General features: G+C 35.1%; 1 protein-coding gene across 2 annotated transcripts in view; it reads right to left on the minus strand.

Annotated features, from left to right (window-relative positions):
* LOC145268831 (TBC1 domain family member 13-like) overlaps positions 1 to 18,116 on the minus strand; it is a 176,242-nt gene that overhangs the window by 100,446 nt on the left and 57,680 nt on the right. For both annotated transcript variants that reach the window (XM_080124490.1, XM_080124489.1), the window contains exons 9-11: positions 16,055 to 16,121; positions 14,260 to 14,358; positions 11,481 to 11,624 (exon numbers count right to left, since the gene is read on the minus strand). In XM_080124490.1, coding sequence (XP_079980616.1) covers positions 11,481 to 11,624; positions 14,260 to 14,358; positions 16,055 to 16,121 — 310 coding nt within the window. The remainder of the gene's footprint in view (positions 1 to 11,480; positions 11,625 to 14,259; positions 14,359 to 16,054; positions 16,122 to 18,116) is intronic.

Genomic DNA, 18,116 nt, shown 5'->3' on the forward strand with positions numbered 1-18,116 from the left:
CAGAGAGAGAAAGAGATAGCGAGTGACAGAGAGAGAAAGAGATAGCGAGTGACAGAGAGAGAAAGAGATAGCGAGTGACAGAGAGAGAAAGAGATAGCGAGTGACAGAGAGAGAAAGAGATAGCGAGTGACAGAGAGAGAAAGAGATAGCGAGTGACAGAGAGAGAAAGAGATAGCGAGTGACAGAGAGAGAAAGAGATAGCGAGTGACAGAGAGAGAAAGAGATAGCGAGTGACAGAGAGAGAAAGAGATAGCGAGTGACAGAGAGAGAAAGAGATAGCGAGTGACAGAGAGAGAGAGAGAGAAAGAGATAGCGAGTGACAGAGAGAGAGAGAGAGAAAGAGATAGCGAGTGACAGAGAGAGATAGCGAGTGACAGAGAGAGATAGCGAGTGACAGAGAGAGAAAGAGATAGCGAGTGACAGAGAGAGAAAGAGATAGCGAGTGACAGAGAGAGAAAGAGATAGCGAGTGACAGAGAGAGAAAGAGATAGCGAGTGACAGAGAGAGAAAGAGAGAGATAGCGAGTGACAGAGAGAGAGAGAAAGAGATAGCGAGTGACAGAGAGAGAGAGAAAGAGATAGCGAGTGACAGAGAGAGAGAGAAAGAGATAGCGAGTGACAGAGAGAGAGAGAGAGAGATAGCGAGTGACAGAGATAGAGAGAGAAAGAGATAGCGAATGACAGAGAGATAGAGAGAGAAAGAGACAGCGAGTGACAGAGAGAGAGGAGAGAGAAAGAGACAGCGAGTGACAGAGAGAAAGAGAGAGAAAGAGATAGCGAGTGACAGAGAGAGAGAGAGAGAAAGAGATAGCGAGTGACAGAGAGAGAGAGAGAGAAAGAGATAGCGAGTGACAGAGAGAGAGAGAGAGAGAGAAAGAGATAGCGAGTGACAGAGAGAGAGAGAGAGAGAAAGAGATAGCGAGTGACAGAGAGAGAGAGAGAGAGAAAGAGATAGCGAGTGACAGAGAGAGAGAGAGAGAGAGAAAGAGATAGCGAGTGACAGAGAGAGAGAGAAAGAGATAGCGAGTGACAGAGAGAGAGAGAGAGAAAGAGATAGCGAGTGACAGAGAGAGAGAGAGAAAGAGATAGCGAGTGACAGAGAGAGAGAGAGAAAGAGATAGCGAGTGACAGAGAGAGAGAGAGAAAGAGATAGCGAGTGACAGAGAGAGAGAGAGAGAAAGAGATAGCGAGTGACAGAGAGAGAGAGAAAGAGATAGCGAGTGACAGAGAAAGAGAGAAAGAGATAGCGAGTGACAGAGAAAGAGATAGCGAGTGAGAGAGAAAGAGATAGCGAGTGAGAGAGAGAGAGAAAGAGATAACGAGTGAGAGAGAGAGAGAAAGAGATAGCGAGTGAGAGAGAGAGAGAAAGAGATAGCGAGTGAGAGAGAGAGAAAGAGATAGCGAGAGAGAAAGAGATAGCAAGTGACAGAGAGAAAGAGATAGCGAGTGAGAGAGAGAAAGAGATAGCGAGTGAGAGAGAGAAAGAGATAGCGAGTGAGAGAGAGAGAGAGATAGCGAGTGAGAGAGAGAGAGAGATAGCGAGTGACAGAGAGAAAGAGATAGCGAGTGAGAGAGAGAAAGAGATAGCGAGTGAGAGAGAGAAAGAGATAGCGAGTGAGAGAGAGAAAGAGATAGCGAGTGAGAGAGGAGAGATAGCGAGTGACAGAGAGAGAGAAAGAGATAGCGAGTCAGAGAGACAGAGAGAGATAGCGAGTGAGAGAGAGAGAGACAGAAAGAGATTGCGAGAGAGAGAGAGATAGCGAGAGAGAGCGAGGTGGGAGGGAGAAAAAAGCAAAACAGCCAAAAACGATCACAATGATAGCGCTATCATCTTGATGAAGAAGAACCTTCGAGGGATTTCGGAAAAAGGTGCGAACGAACCATTTAGTAAACAAGAAAAAAAGAAATAATCAAAAATGGTTGCAACTGAATTCATAGTTCATCGGTTCATTGGTTCAATGATTGAATAATGCGGTCAGGTTCGTTTGTTCTCACAAGTTTGAGATCTACCTTATCGGCCGCCGATTAAATGCAAATTGCGCTGGACAAGTCGGAAGAAACAAAAATCAGTTCCGTCTAATGAATGTAAATGTTCTTTCGGATTTCCATTACCGCTTTCAATTTAGGCGTTAATAATAAGGCATAATGGAAGTGGCCGTTGTGATGCGGTTACTCACTGGTCCCGAGTTCAATCCACAACAAAGGCAGCCCTCTTTCTAACTATCATTCTCGCCATGTATCTATGTAAACGTACATATTTAACAAACATGCATTAGTGGCCTGGTAAAAAAAAAAAAAAAATATATATATATATATATATATATCTCAAATTATAGTGATTCAATGAAATCGAAAAACCTTTATATAAATCAAAGATTTTTTATTATTCCAAGTAAGACAAAGAATACATTTGAAATATTTTAACTCGTTATCCTATAGGGTTTCGATGCCTACCATCTCTTCAGAGGAGAAAATATTAGCAAATAGATATAACAGCATTCACCCTATTTGCTAAAGTAAGTTAGACATGGAAAATCATAATCAAAAATTGATTAATTAGAAATCATATAGCAGGGGAAATTGAAGAAAAGGATAAAAAGGTTTAGTTCCAAATTGCGCGGCAAAATCCAAGGTCACTGTCCTTTAAAGCAGTCCTTTAATTTCATTGAATCACTATAATTTGTTTTATTTGCTCTATCCTGTATATTGAGCAATTCCTATTTAGATGGCATAATGCATAGAATATTACGACCAGTAATATTTTGTAAATCTTATAATCACAGGTTTCCATACCAGCTGATTGTGGGATAAATCTATTCGGAAGTATAAAATATATATATATATATATATATATATATATATATTACACACGGGACTATTCACTAGTCCAAAAAATTTAAATATAATTTTAACTGAAGCATATAAAAACGTCCAGATTTTAAACGAACAATAATCAAAACTTCCTGAAGACGACTGTTGGAAACTCAGTCGAAAGTACTTGCGAAAAGGAATAAAAAAAAAAATGGACCAAGACGACTATGGAATGTTCTTACAGATTCAACCGAGAAACAAGACAATTAGAAAAATTGAAAAACTATGAAGAAAGCTTATTAAGCAAGAACACTCAGTGCTATTTAACGAATACTTGTCTGAATATATATATATATATATATATATATATATAATGTTTGTGTATGTAAGCAACATTAAGCCTGGTCAGTACTAAAACGGATGACCATTTGGGACTTTTAGGTGCTGTATGTGCTCTCTGCTTATCTCGGCATTGTTTCCAGTTGGTCTTGAGCCTCTCCTTGCCACCGGACACAAGCAGGGCCAAGGTGTGCTTGGAGATTGTACAACCCTTACCTCACAATTACATTTTTTTTTTTTTTTTTTTTTTTTACACGGTGGTCACCACTTATCAAGGCCCAGAAGCCACTCAGCGATAAGGGTTATTGCAAGTACAGTACGTTAGTGTGGAGATTTACTTAAGAGGGCGGTTCATTAGGAATTTGTTAACGTTGGACTTGAAGACATCCAAGTTGTAGTCAGGTGGGAAGCAGGCAGATGGAACAGAGTTCCACAGGCGTGCAGTTCTAAGAAAGAAGCTTTATATATGGAATCTACGTTTTGATTTAGGCACAGATAAAGAGTGGGGGAAATTTTTCACAGTGGATTCAGCTAGACGGGTGTTTTTTGTGAAACATTGGCGAGGGGGGACCAGAGATTGGAGTTCAGACGAGCACCTGCCATGGAAATAACGACAAAACAAGGATAGGCTCGCAACGTCTCTTCCGTAGGAGAGAGGTTGCAGGGTAGAGAAAAGGGCATCCTCCACTAATTACATTTGCAGCTACCATTACAGAGAATGTCCATTGTCTCTTGAGACTGAACAGAGGCATCACATATCTTCCCATTGATGTTTTTTTTTTCCTAAGTGAACTGACAAATAAATTCATATATAATTATATTAATCTGATCTCGTCTATAACTTTCTTTATATGTCTTATGCTCCAACCCCAAATGTTGAGCTTCTTATATCTTGATAAGTCTCTATATAAAGGATCTGTCCATATTCTTTAATCCTGTTCGATTATAGATACATATAAAGTCAGTGTGAGGAAACCTCCATAGAGTGCTCGATTATTAACGGAATTAGAAAAAATAGTGTAATAGTCATTCATATATGCGTTATAGAATAGCAGAAAACATTGTTGCCGTCGGTTTTAAATCCAAACAAATAGTATTGTTCCGGTTCCAGCTGACTACAATATGGTTGTCTTTAAGTCCAACGTAAACAAGTTTTTGATGAGCCGTTCCATATAAGTTAACAAATTTACCGAATTTCCATTACTAACGATTACTATATTGTCCAATTGACTATTGTACACTCTTAACCCTTATCCTCCAGTGGTCTCTGGCCTTGATAAGTGGTTATGCCTATGTAAAAAAAAAAAAAGAAAAAGTATATTTTCAGCTTCAGACAGACAGATACCATTAGAAATAGATATATGTGTATGTGTGCTTTGTATAGACATTTTTTTTCTTAACTAAGGAAAGAGGTAGGGGATGCCCCTCTCCATAAAAAGGGCCTCAATTTCAATCAAGCCAATACAACCACACATTCATTAGTGCAAACGAAAGAAGAAATAAATGACGGTGTCTTTAAAGGACTTATGCAAACGGTATTGATCAGGTTGAGTAAAGACGGAGGGGGGGTGGGAGTGAATGTGTAAGGGAGGGAAGTGGGAAAAGTGGAGGAGGAAGGAGGGAGAGTCGAGGAGAGGAAGCAAGAAAATTTTTTTTTTTTTTTACTACAGCCAGAAAAAAATAATTTCCAGGGTATTTATGTTCAGAGGAGAATGAGAGGGATATTGTCAGAGAAATTTTCATTAGGGTTTTGCGAAAATATTCCAATCAGGAAAAAAAATCGAAAAAAAAAAAAAAAAATTGAGAGAAATGGAGGTGGCTTGTAAAAGAAGAAATAAAAGAGATTGTAAGAAAAAAAAAAAAAAAAAAAAAAAAAAAAAAACAGAAAAAACAGAAAAAAAAAACAGAAAAAAAAGAAAAAAAAACAGAAAAAAAAAAAACCCAGAAAATAGCCAATTGTAGAGAGAAGATTCATCTTGAAGGGTTCTCCCTGCCTATACCAATTTTTACCAATTCCTTAAAAAGAAACAACTGCACCCCTCTTCACCACCCCCCGCCTCCCGTCACTGCCAACCCCACCCCAAAAATTACGAGATAGGAACCAGTAAGTACCCACCACATTCCACTGCGAAGATAAGAAATTTAGAAAATTCCTTAAAATAATCTTTGATCTTTTAATCAACCTGAAATCTTCAAGAAAAAAAAAAACAAAAAGAAACTATTCCATTCCAGTGTTAATATCTTCAGTTTTGATTTGAATTGGCCACGTTTGACTTATTTCCTAAATTATCTGTAATATACTGACATCCCCCTACTGCCTCAGTCCACCCACCAATATCAAAGGCAACATTCTACTTCATACATACAGCTTTCACAAAAAAAAAAAAGAAATTAAAATAAAAATGCTTTGCCAGACCAGTAATACTAGCGGGACCTGTGGAAATTCCACACCAGCATCTTTCATACGTAACATATTCCTGCTGGGTATTCTGTGAACATTCAGCGTGAATGGAGACCCCGCAATATTAATGTAGCCCTTTTGTTAAAACTGTAAAAGTATTTATCTAAGTAATCTGGCTAATGTAGTGTCAGAATATATCTGGTTATTTACGGTATATCTCTAATATCCTTATAGGAGTCTGTGAGATATTTCCATTGTATGGACACCCAGTGCGAACAGAAACCCCATGATATCATTATACTGTCTTAAGACAGAACAGATACTACTCTTGCATCCTAGCCAGAAGACCAAGCAGGTATATTTTAGTTTCATATACAGCCCAAAAGCGACATCATTTTTTTTCATTTTCTTTTTCTTTTTTTTTTTTTTTTTTTAGACAGAACAGATACTACCCTTCGATCCTAGTGAGAAGACCAAGAAGGTATATTTTAGTTTCACGTAAGCCCCAAAACGGCATCATATTTTAATTTTTTTTTTTTTTTTTACGTTGCGTATTTGGTGATCAGGAGATCCTATTTATTAAAAAAGAAGATAGAAAGTGATACTGTACTATGAACTTTGAATTAGTATATCTATATATTAATTTAATGTTTGTAGAATGTTATCAGCTTCTATCCTAGTTTCGATTGAATAATTTATAATCTGTAAACCGTGACATATGTTTATACATTAAAAGGTACTACAGTATTAATATACAGGGTGTTTCAAAAGTCTTGGGAACATAACGATTTTAAATATGTTGTAATGTTCCCAAGACTTTTGAAACACCCTGTATAACTAGCGGGACCTGTGAAAACTCCACAGAGGACTCATCCATATGTAATATATTGATGTTGGCATTCTGTAGATGTTCAGTGTAAATGGAGACGCTCTGATGTCATTGTACCTATTTACAATGCCTCCCCACGGGACAGAGTTAGACACCAGGGTCGTTTTTTAACGTGGAGAAAAGGTACAAAAATAAAAATTGCCTCAGTCGTAAACGATTTCTCCTCCACTGAAAGAGAACGAGAAATGGAAGTGCCACATCTGAAGAACAGCTCTTTTGTTACAACTGCAAAAGTATTTATCTAAGCTAGCACGAACACCCAGCAAAGCCCGGTCGTAAAGTACGCTTAAATATTTTAATTCTTGCAGATTTCATATATATTATTACAGAGTTAATGTTCTATCGATTTTTATATGTTATAAAGTTGCGATTTCACAAATAAAAAAATATATCCATATGACTTGGGTGCATTAGCTTGAATCGAAACCAAAATAAAAACTTATGAAATATATATATGTATATATATATATATATATATAATATAAAATATATTTTAGTCATCGACATACAGTCCTGTTTCGTTGTATCACAACTCATCAGTGCTGCTAGACTAGCACCTATCCCAAGCCGAGGATCGAACCTAGAACCGTCGTGATGACAGTCGGCAGTTCTACCCCCTGACCACGGAAGCGGTACCCGCAACTCATCCGTCCGAATGTCTATTTAAATAAACATCCGTCCGCCACTCGTAAAGTGCTCAAACGTTTGTTTGTAAACAAACCGTGAGCTTCGCATTTTTTCAGCCAAATTAAGTCGCGAGTGAGATTATTTACGATAGTGCTCAACCCAAGATGGGGGCTTTATAAAATATATTATATTTATAAAATATATTATATATATAAATAATTATAAAATATAATATATATATATTAAAATATATATATATATATATATATATATATATATATATATATATAACTTTAGTTCCTTCAGCCATAACCGAAACTTATGAGAAATTCTTGATAAAATTATTTATAAAAAAAATTGATGATTTAAGTGCCATCAGCTATAGTCGAAACCGAAACCAAAACTTGTGAAGAATTCTTGGTAAAATTATTTATGACAAGAAATAGAAGAACATAACAATTAAAGGACCCGGATGTAAGCGTGACACACACTATCGTATTAATATAGTGATATTAATAATGTATTAATCTGATATATAAAAGGCCATATGTATGTCTGTCTGTCTGTCTCCCTATTTTCAAACTGCATCTCTCCTGAAACTAAAAGTCGCAAAGCAGCGCTAGGTGCCTCAAATGATTGGATTTTTTATGCACCGTCCTTTTATGGGTCTTTAACCAGTTTAAATAGTTTTTAAGGGGTCAAAATTGAAAAAATCGTTATATATTTTGTAGATTCATCTTACTGCATTTTTAATCAATTCATATGTGTTCAGTGGTAACGTCACCAGCTTTGAATGCTACAGCTTTGTTTTTGGTTTCGATTCTAGCTGATGGCACCCAAATACTTTTTTTTTTTTGTTTACTTTTTAAATCATGACTCTATAATAATGTATGTGAAATCTGTACAAATTAAAATATCATATTTAAGCGTATTTTACGACCAGGCAAAGCCCTCCCCCTCCTCCAGTACATGGTAATATAAGATCCACTAGCAAGCCGCCTGGTGTTGCCCGGTCGTAAGATATGTTTAAATATAATATTTTGATTTATGCAAATTATTTATTCATTATTGTAGGGCCAATTTGCTATCAATTATTATATTGTACCCAATAGATAGTAGTGATTTTAAAAGTACAAAAAAAAAAGAAAAAAGAAAAATAACTATGCCCTTTTCTCTACCCTCTCCTACAGAAGAGACGTTGCGAGCCTATCCTTGTTTTATCGTTATTTCCATGGCAGGTGCTCGTCTGAACTCCAATCTCTGGTCCCCTCTCGTCAATCTTTCACGAAAAACACCCGTCTAGCTGAATCCACTGTGAAAAATTTCCCCCACTCTATGTCTGTGCCTAAATCAAAACGCGGATTCCATGAACAAAGCTTCTTTCTTAGAACTGCACGCCTGTGGAACCCTGTTCCATCTGCCTGCTTCCCTCCGGACTACAACTTGGATGTCTTCAAGTCCAATGTTAACAAATTCCTAATGAACCGCCCCCTTAATTAAACACTTCACCAAATCTCCACACTAACGTAATGTACTTGCAATAACCCTTATCCCTGAGTGGCTTCCTGGCCTTGATAAGTGGTGATCACTGTAAAAAGAAAAATTAAAAAAAAAAAAAAAAACAGCCGAAGAAGGTCGCAGGTTGCAGCGACCGAAACGTTGTGTTAATAACACCCAAGATGAAAATAATTGTCCGATTAGTGAATATAACACAAGCAAAATAAAACTACTTGATCAATTTACTTCATTTTTGGAATATATTTTCTTTGAAAAAAAAAAAAAAAAAAAAAAAAAAAATCAGGAAACAAAGGGAGATAACTCAACAATAATTCAAACTTAGAAGATTTATGTTGTAATGCGCACGTATTCCCATTAATGGTTTTCTTTATAAAAATAAAACGTGATTGATTTATATGATTTTTGGAACATGATATTTTTGTTTTGTCACGGGTATGTACATTGTACAGACTTTTTTTTTTATTTTTGTTTTTTTTTTTTAATATAAGGGGAATTCTGAACAGGAACCAATTACGTCGGTAGTTTTAGGATTTTCATACATAACTAGCCTCGGTGCCTGGCGTTGCCCGGGTGTTTGGAGGTGTGTGTTGAGCAAAAAACAAAAAAGTGGTAGTAGGCAGGCTGGAACCTGCGACACGAAGGTGGAAAAGAAAGTGGAGGTGTGTGTAAGGGTTAGGGTTGAGCAAAAAAAAATAAATAAATAAATAAATAAAATAAAAAAATATGAGTAATAAGCAGGCTCGAACCCATAACGCGCCAGAGGAAAAAGAGGGGAAAAACAAACGGTCTTATCGATGTGCCTATTGCAGTTGTGACATCATGGGCGGTCAAAATAATGCCTCTTATGCATCATGGACGCGAGAGTTGAATGATTTGCAAAAAATGTCAGCGAAAAAACTGACCCTCCCTGGAGAAAACTGCCCAATTGAAGGTGAGGGAATTAATGTTTTGGGCAAATTTTTTGATATTTGTCATCCAAAGGGTCAAGCTTCGAAATGATACCGATCTTGTGAAAATCCATCTCCTCTGTCGAAAGTTTTAAGCAGACATACATTCATACATGCATGCATTTAAATAGACAGGTGAGATTTTTATTATAGATTTGTTAAGAAGGTGAGCTATAGCTCTTGACATATCAAAGGCTTTTGATAGGGTATGGCATAAAGGTCTACTTCACAAGATTGCCAGCTATGGAATAGCTGAAAATGTCTTCTCAATTATTAAATCCTTTCTTTCTGATAGGCTTATTAGAGCAGTCATTGATGAACAGAAATAAGAAGCTTATAGTATCAATGCTGGTGTGCCTCAGGGCACCATCCTGAGCCCAACTCTCTTCCTGATCAATGATCTTCTGAATCTATTATCTAAGGCAAAACTTTAAAGTCAAGCATTGACCAAGATCTTTCTGATTCCACCTTTCTCATCTTAATCACATTGTGTAATGGGGAAAAAGGTGGCTGGTTTATTTTAATGCATCGAAAACTAAGCTTATCTCTTTATCATAATCGCTCTGATCCCCTATCACGCTCCAATTGAAATGAATGGCTCTTGTCTTTGGGAAACTGTCTTGACAAGTGTCTTATAGATATATAGGAAAGATCTTTAACCAAACACAATAAAATTTAATTTTCTACCGACCTGTATGTTTTAAAAAAAAAAAGATGAAAAAATTATGCTTCCTCAGCGTGCGTAGTAATATACACTAATATAAAACATATTTACATTTGTAAATTAATAAAATAAAAACTAAGAAAAGAAACAAAACTGACTGGGAAGTGGAAAATGAAAATAAATAATATAAAAAAAAATTTTTTTGTAATTTTTTTTTAATCTGAAATTTTTTTTTCAAATTAAAATGAAAAAAAATTTATTTTCCAAAATTACAAAATAAAAACAAAATTTCTTTCTAAAAATAAATTTTAAAATTCAACAAAAAAAAAAAAGAAACGAAATTGACCAGGAAGTAGAAATTAATAATAAATAATTAGATTTTTTTTTTTATATATCAAATTAAAATTTTTAAAAATATATTTTTAATTTTTAAAAATAAAGAAATAATTTTTTTTTTTTTTTTCAAAAATAAGTTGAAATTTGAAATGAAACTGGGAAATTAAAAATAAAGAAAATAACAAAAAAGAAAAGAAAGGGTAGGAACTAAAAGAAAAAAATGAATACAAAATGAAAAATAAACGAAGGAAAAGAAACTAAAATTTTAAAAAAATAAATAGAAAATTAAAAAAGAAAACAAAAAAAACAAATTTAAACAAAAAATACAAAAGAAAATGAAAAAAGATAACGAAGAAGGAAAGCAAAATTTTAAAAATAAATAAAACAGAAAACAAAAGAAAAGGAAACTAAAATTAGAAATAAATACAAATTTTTAAAAAAAAGGTACTTGTGCAGTTTAATCAAGACATTAAAAAATGAAAATATTGAAAAAAAAAAAAAAGGTTATATTGTACATACCCACTTTGGACTGAAGATCTCAAAAAAAAAAAAAAAAAAAAATGTCAGTTAATTTGATCGCGTAGTTTTTTTTTTTTACAGCGTAAAAACACATTTTTATGACAGTACGTTGAAGGTAGCCATCTTTGAATTTTTTTAACCCACCACGGGGGGATAACTTAGTTTTAAGCGCTGACACTCTCTCCCCATCGACTAGCTTTTCTTCCTAAAAATCGAACTTTTTGCTCGGTATCTTAATAAATTGTTTTTTCACTGTAAACAAAAAAAAAAAAAAAAAAACTACTTGAAATTAAGTGAAATTTTTTTTTTTCGGAGAACTTCATTCCATAACGGATACGTACAATTTAAACATTTTTCGATATTTTCATTTTTTTAATGCCTTGATTAAATTGCACAAGTACCAAAAAAATAAACTAAAAGTAGAACTGACCGGGAAGTGGAAATTCCTGCGAGAGTAGAAGAGTCAAATAACGAAAGGCATAATATTGAGGCTTTAATTCTTGTTCTTCGAGTTTGCGCGCACAGGCTGGATCCTTCTCTTTCAGCATCTGCATTAACTGTTTCATCATGCTACCTGGCAAACAAAAAAACAAAAACTGAGAGGTTACTTTTACTAAAAAAACAAGTGAAGCATGCATGGTCCCCAATGAACGCACAGTGAACGAGGCATAAAAAAAATGACACACGAACCCGCATTTAGCCCCAAAAGTCCCCAGGAGACGTCAAATCCTGGTGAAAATGAATAAACGGTGCAATTTTAGGCCTTAACATATATAAATTTGAGTTATGCACCATGCAAAAAATGACTGATTGCATGATTTGCCCCCCCCCCAAAAAAAAAACAATTTAGCCCCAAAAGTCTTCAAAGCCTTAACATATATAAATTTGAGTTCAGCACCATGCAAAACTGCTAAATAGACATACAGAAAATTTTGGACAAATATGGTAAAATAGTGCTCAAAATGGAGTGTTTTTATTAGCCCTAAAAGAGCCCCTGGGGCACACCCAAGAGTTATCGCGAAGTATAGACAAACAAAATTATATAGAAATCAGTTACAACTTTTCAGAAAGTTTTATAAAAATCCAAAGCATCAATATTTTTTAATAAGCACAAAAGTGTTTAAATTTTAGCCATTTTAACCCAAAAGGCACTCCTAGGGGGGCAACCAGAGTTTTCCTGGAAAATCCGTTCTGTTACTTTTTTACTCCTATCCGCAATGCAAGAACAAGTGTTCGTTCCGAGAAGGTAAACGAATCTGGAGGTGCCCGCACTACACAAAAGTGGGAACATAAAAAAAAAGAAAGTATTGCGGTTTCACTGTCGCCGAAACAGGAACATTCATTGCTCGGATGCCAGGGTGGAAAGTAATAATGTTCGTCAATCATTTTTTAAGCACTATGAGGAACCACCGGACAGTACACGAAAATCTGGACATTTCGCACCACTCTTCAGTTGATTGGCGGTCCTTCTGTTCCAAAATCTGTGAGGACTGGCTTAACAACCAGGAACCCATTGGAGGCGATGGGATAGCTGTCGAAATCGATGAAACCCTTATCGTGCGCCGAAAGTACAATAGAGGAAGAATGGCTAGCCAAATATGGCTTTTCGGCGGAATTGAAAGAATTTTTAAAAAAAAGTTTCGTCATCGCATTGTCGGGCCCAGATGAAAAACGGGACGCCAAAACTCTGATTCCGCTGGTGCACAAGTTTATCCTTCCGGGCTCAATCATTTTCAGTGATTGTTGGAAGGCATATAGTAACCTCGACCGGCATTTTCCACATTACACCATAAACCATTCAGAAAATTTTGTCGACCCTCAGGATCCCAGCATCCACACACAAAACAGAACGCATGTGGCTAAACATAAAACAGTGGATTAAGCGGCCTGGTATTCGAGCAGAATTCATGCAGCAATACCTAGCCAGGTATTTATTTATAAGGAGTGAGACAGACGAGACGAAACTGTTGCATAAATTTTTTTTACAGGCTGCTGCATTGTACAGACACAAGTCGGAACTTCAAGAGATTTCTTGTTAAAAAAAACAAAAAACTGTCCTTCCCTGTAAAACAATTAAAAAAAAACCTTCCTTCCTTGCTTGCAAAAAAAAGGAGGTAAAATAAATTACTCTCAACTTTTTCTTCCTTTTTAAGCAAAAAACAAGTTAACCCTAAACTATTTTTCTGTGTAAAATTTAAAAAAAAAAAAAACAGAAAAAGGGGGGGGGGCAGGATATTAACCCAAACCCTTCCTGTAAAAAAATAAAAATCTGTACAAAAACAAAAAAAAAGTTCGCTTGTCTTTTTTTTTTTTGTCGGGGGAGGGGAGACATGCGCAGTGTGTTTCCGGCTGTCTTGCATGGCAGGAAACATGGTGGCCATTAACTATTACCGAAAGCATTGTTTTTTTCCGTGTTATTATTGTACATAATTCTAGTCAGCGATACTATAAAATGTGTTTTGTTTTTTTTAAAACAGCAGACCCGACTGCAGCTGTAAACAGTCGAATATCAAAAAAACAACGACTTCTTAAAAGGTAAATAATCGGGTGGTCCCCCAGTGCACTTTCACCACAAAAACTTTGTGAAAAAAAAAAACTGAAAAAAAAAACTTTGTGAAAAAAAACTGAAAAAAAAACTTTGTGAAAAAAAAAAAAAAAACAACTTTGTGAAAAAAAAAAAAAACAACTTTGTGAAAAAAAAAAACTTTGAAAAAAAAATATTCTTAAACCTGTTTCATGTATCTAACATATTTTGATAAAATTGTATTTTGATATATTTTTATACAATCTTTTTGTGAAACAAAAAAAAATAATTATGTTGCTATATTTTATACAATTGTACAGGAAAAAAAACTCAAATAATTCTAAAAAAATCTATAAATTTTTCATGTTTTAAACATTTTATTTTCACTTATAAATCACACTCATTAAATAAATAATATTAAAACATTAAAATTATATTTTTTATACAATAAATGTTTCGCTTTTCCTATATTTTTGTGCTATTTATTTAGTAATTATTTTTGCGTTCTCAGAGACACTTGTTTATATTTGAGGTTCACAGAACGGCCAGTAGAGGGCATTTCTCATTCAAAGAACAGGGGTCGATAACTCGTCTCAGTCGCCTCATGGCACTGTCATGCAGAAGTGCAAAAAAAAAAAAAAAAAAAAAGAACTGATAAAGAACAGAAAAAAAAGTCCTTCCTTACCAATTCCAAAGTCTGAATCATCCATTGTTTTGTTGAAATTGTCTCGTATTTCCGACATCAAATTTGTAAAACAAAAGAATGAATCTGCTTCAGCAAATTCTACAAAAGAAAATATATGAAAAGATATGATAAATATACTCACGTATATACTCAACCAGATTTATAGAATAAGTTAAGATAACAAAGGGGATAAAAAATTTTATTATGCTATCAGTTCAAAAGGGAATACAATGTTTAGGGATAGGGCAACCTCTTTAGGCCATGGCATTTTGAAGCTAAACGTTTCTCATCAAAAGAGGGAAGTAAAGGCATATTATGCAGAGAAAAAATTTTTTAAAAGATAATCTTGCCTTTATGGAAAGAGGAACAAAGGAAAAACAGTAGCATGGGTTGCTTTTTATTGATTTAGGCCAGTTTTTTTTTTGGGATAAGATTGTAATTCCGGATTGATCCTGGACTAATCCAGTTGGTAAATTCCATTTTATTCAGGAACTGGATAACTTTCAGATTACAATCAAATTGTTATCCGATGTAATCTACAGTGAGCTCACTCAAAGACAGAATTTTCATTGATCCTGTGTGACGTCACAACAGTTGTCCAGACAGGATTTGCAGTGATCCGATGGACCAAAATATGCTGAGGAAGTAGAAGCATTGCAGTACAAAATACGATATATCTTCAAATATAAAAACAAAGCCATACAAAAGAAAACAGCTGTCCAGACAGAATTTTCATTGATCCTGTGTGACATCACAACAGTTGTCTAGACAGGATTTGCAGTGATCCGATGGACCGAAATATGTCGAGGAAGTAGAAGCATTGCAGTACAGTACAAAACATGATATATCTTCAAATATAAAAACAAAGCCACACAAAAACTAGGAAAGCCATATAAAATAAAATTTATTGGAATTAAGGTTGGTTGTTTTTGTTTTACGGCATATCAACCCTTTTCAGGTTATTTAATGCCGAATCCAAAGATTTTGAAGAAAAAAATTTTAATAGAATATATTTGTTTTTTGCAAGTCAGTTTCTATTTAACCCATAGTTGGGACCCTAACAGGTACTACCACTCCGGGTCAGAGTGGAACTGGGAGCAATGGCAATTAAAGGGTGACTCCACACTCCCCAAAGCTAACAAGCTGGGGCCTCACCACTGGATATAGTTTAAGGTCATATCCAGGACCTGGACTTAAGGAGTTGGAGTCGAATAAAAAAAATTCTGATTGACTCCAACTAAAACCGCCAACTCCCTCCAACTCTGCAACCCTGGTCTCGATATTCTGACATCTCTTTGTTGCACTTGGCATATTCAATTCTCTTGACCTTACATGACATCTCTTCCTATTTCTTTCATAGTAATTTGTTTATTTCCCAAACTTTGTGTCACTTTTACTTTCACTTACTTCGACCTTTGTCAAGATTAACACAAGCTAATATAATCACTATCTGGTATAGGTAGGATAGTTCATTATGTAATACAAACAATCCAAATATTATTAATCCTCATTTATTTCCCAACCTTTGTGTCACTTTGATCTGCACTTAGTTTGACCTTTGTCAAGATGAACACAAGCTCATGTAATCACTATTTGACATAGTATCATCCATTACCTAATACAAACCATTCAAATATTATTAATCCATCCATACATGTAAAATGCATGATCCATGTATTATTTATCCTCATTTATTTTCCAAACTTTGTGTCACTTTGATCTGTACTTAGTCTGACCATCATCCAGATTATTCACTATCTTACAAAAAATATTTGGAAATAAATTTTATACTTACGTCTACAATCAATGTCGGGATCGTTTACGAATGTGTAATAGATGGGGCCAAGAATTTCATTCATTCCCTGAAGAAAAAAAGAAATATTTATCTACATATAAAAAAGGCAAAAGTGGCGTGCGCGTTTTTGTATGTCCAAAAAAGGCTTTTCTTTTTTGCTATTTTTTACAATTTTTTATATACTCCCTAGATTATAATATCTACGATTTGCAAACGGATGTCGCCTCTACATTTATTTTGATCTTATAAAATTCTCTCTATTCCGTCCTTTCACGTGTCTGTCTGTCTTTTTCGTATAAATAAAGTGAAACTAATCGAAGCAAATCAGCTCGCTGGCCTTCATGGTCGGCACATCTTGAAAGCAATCAGCTTTGATCAATGTGGGGGAAAACCCTTCATATCAAACAATTGTTATTCATTCGGAGAGCTCCTCTTTTTTGTGGGGAGCTGGTTTTCCCCAATATTGTGGGGAAGAAAAATGTCAGAAATTGGCCTTCAGCCAACGTTCATTTCTGCGCCTGCGTGAACTCATTTCGGCAAGTCAACTTTTTAATTGTTTAATTTGAACGATTTTCACTTCCTCTCGCCTCGTAGCCTAGCTTTAAGATCTCAGATTTTTCTTTAACTCTCTTTTCTGCCTTTGTGTAACAGGTTCGAGCCTGCCTTCCTACTATCACGTTATTTTTTTAATTTTTTTTTTTTTTTTTTTTTCAAACACCCGGACAACACCAGGCACCCCCGCTAGTAAAATAATACAAAATTTGCATTAATCAAAATATCATATTTAAGCATATTTTACGACCGGGCAATGCTGAGTGGCCTACTAGTATATATATATTCAAAATGGTGTAATGTAAGCAAATAATAAAATCTCGCTTTTCTTTCACTTTCTTTTCCACTTTCGCCTGCCTACTAACACTTTTTTTTTTTTTTCCAAACACCCGGGCAACGCCGGGCACCCCCACTAGTATATATATATATATATATATCACAATTTTGCTATATTCCAGAGTCAAAGATTTTATTCATCTTACCAATCATTCTTTCAAAAATAAAACAAGCCAAAAAATTTACTTTGACCATGACTAATGTTTGTGCAAAATTTTTTTTTTAAATCTAAGGTGTGGTTATTGAGAAAAGTGTGACCAAACGAATGGATGAACAATTTGGGGGCAATTTTACTCCTATAATAACCCCTAGGGGTGGGGTGGGGGGTAAAAAGAGTTATCCCAGAAAATCCGTTCTGGCAAAAATTTACTTTCACCATGACTAATATCTGTGCAAAAATTTTTTTTTTTTAAATCTGAGGCATGGTTATTGAGAAAAGTGTGAATAGATGAACAGAGTGAATTCTTAGGTCCAATCCCAAGTCGGGGTCGGGGGGGGGGGGGGCAATAAAACTTTGGTACATTTTACAGATCTGTTCCGTGGACAGGGAAAAATGATTATTTGTATGTCAACATTGAATATTTCCTTCCATAGACTTGTCAGAAAAAAACAAAATATTACAGATCAAAGTGCATAACAATGCAGTGTGAAAAATTCAGAAAGAAACATTTATATATGGCTTGTTGTCATATTTAACAAGAATAGTGTTTTAGGGCCTGTGGCACAGTGGATAGAGTCTCTAGGATTATAAATAACGTGAGATAGTCATATGTTGTCCATCAAGTCCAGAGGCGAATAACAAGCAGATGCACTTCCTCTGTCCCAACCATCATCAACAAACCTGAAACAATTTCGTCAGCATCTGACAAAGCCAAATTTTTCACCAAGAAATTTGGATTGAAGTTAATCCTGTGCTGAGGTCCACCTACCTCCCAAAATTTTTTTTTTTCTTTCAAAATTTTGTATATTTAGCTTATAAATGTATAGCATCCATATTTCATTCTAATATATATATATTTATAAATAAATTGTTTTTATAGCTACAGACACTAGTGTTTCATGCTTTTGCAATCATCAGTGCAAGAAATAACTATTGTAACTGGTTGATTCCCCTCCTCGTCAGTTCTAAAAGCAAACTTAACCTTAACTCTCTCTCTCTCTCTCTCTCTCTCTC

Source organism: Euprymna scolopes, chromosome 44 (genome assembly GCF_053919585.1).
Source record: "Euprymna scolopes isolate OS-2025 chromosome 44, ASM5391958v1, whole genome shotgun sequence".
In the NCBI taxonomy this organism is placed as follows: domain Eukaryota; kingdom Metazoa; phylum Mollusca; class Cephalopoda; order Sepiida; family Sepiolidae; genus Euprymna; species Euprymna scolopes.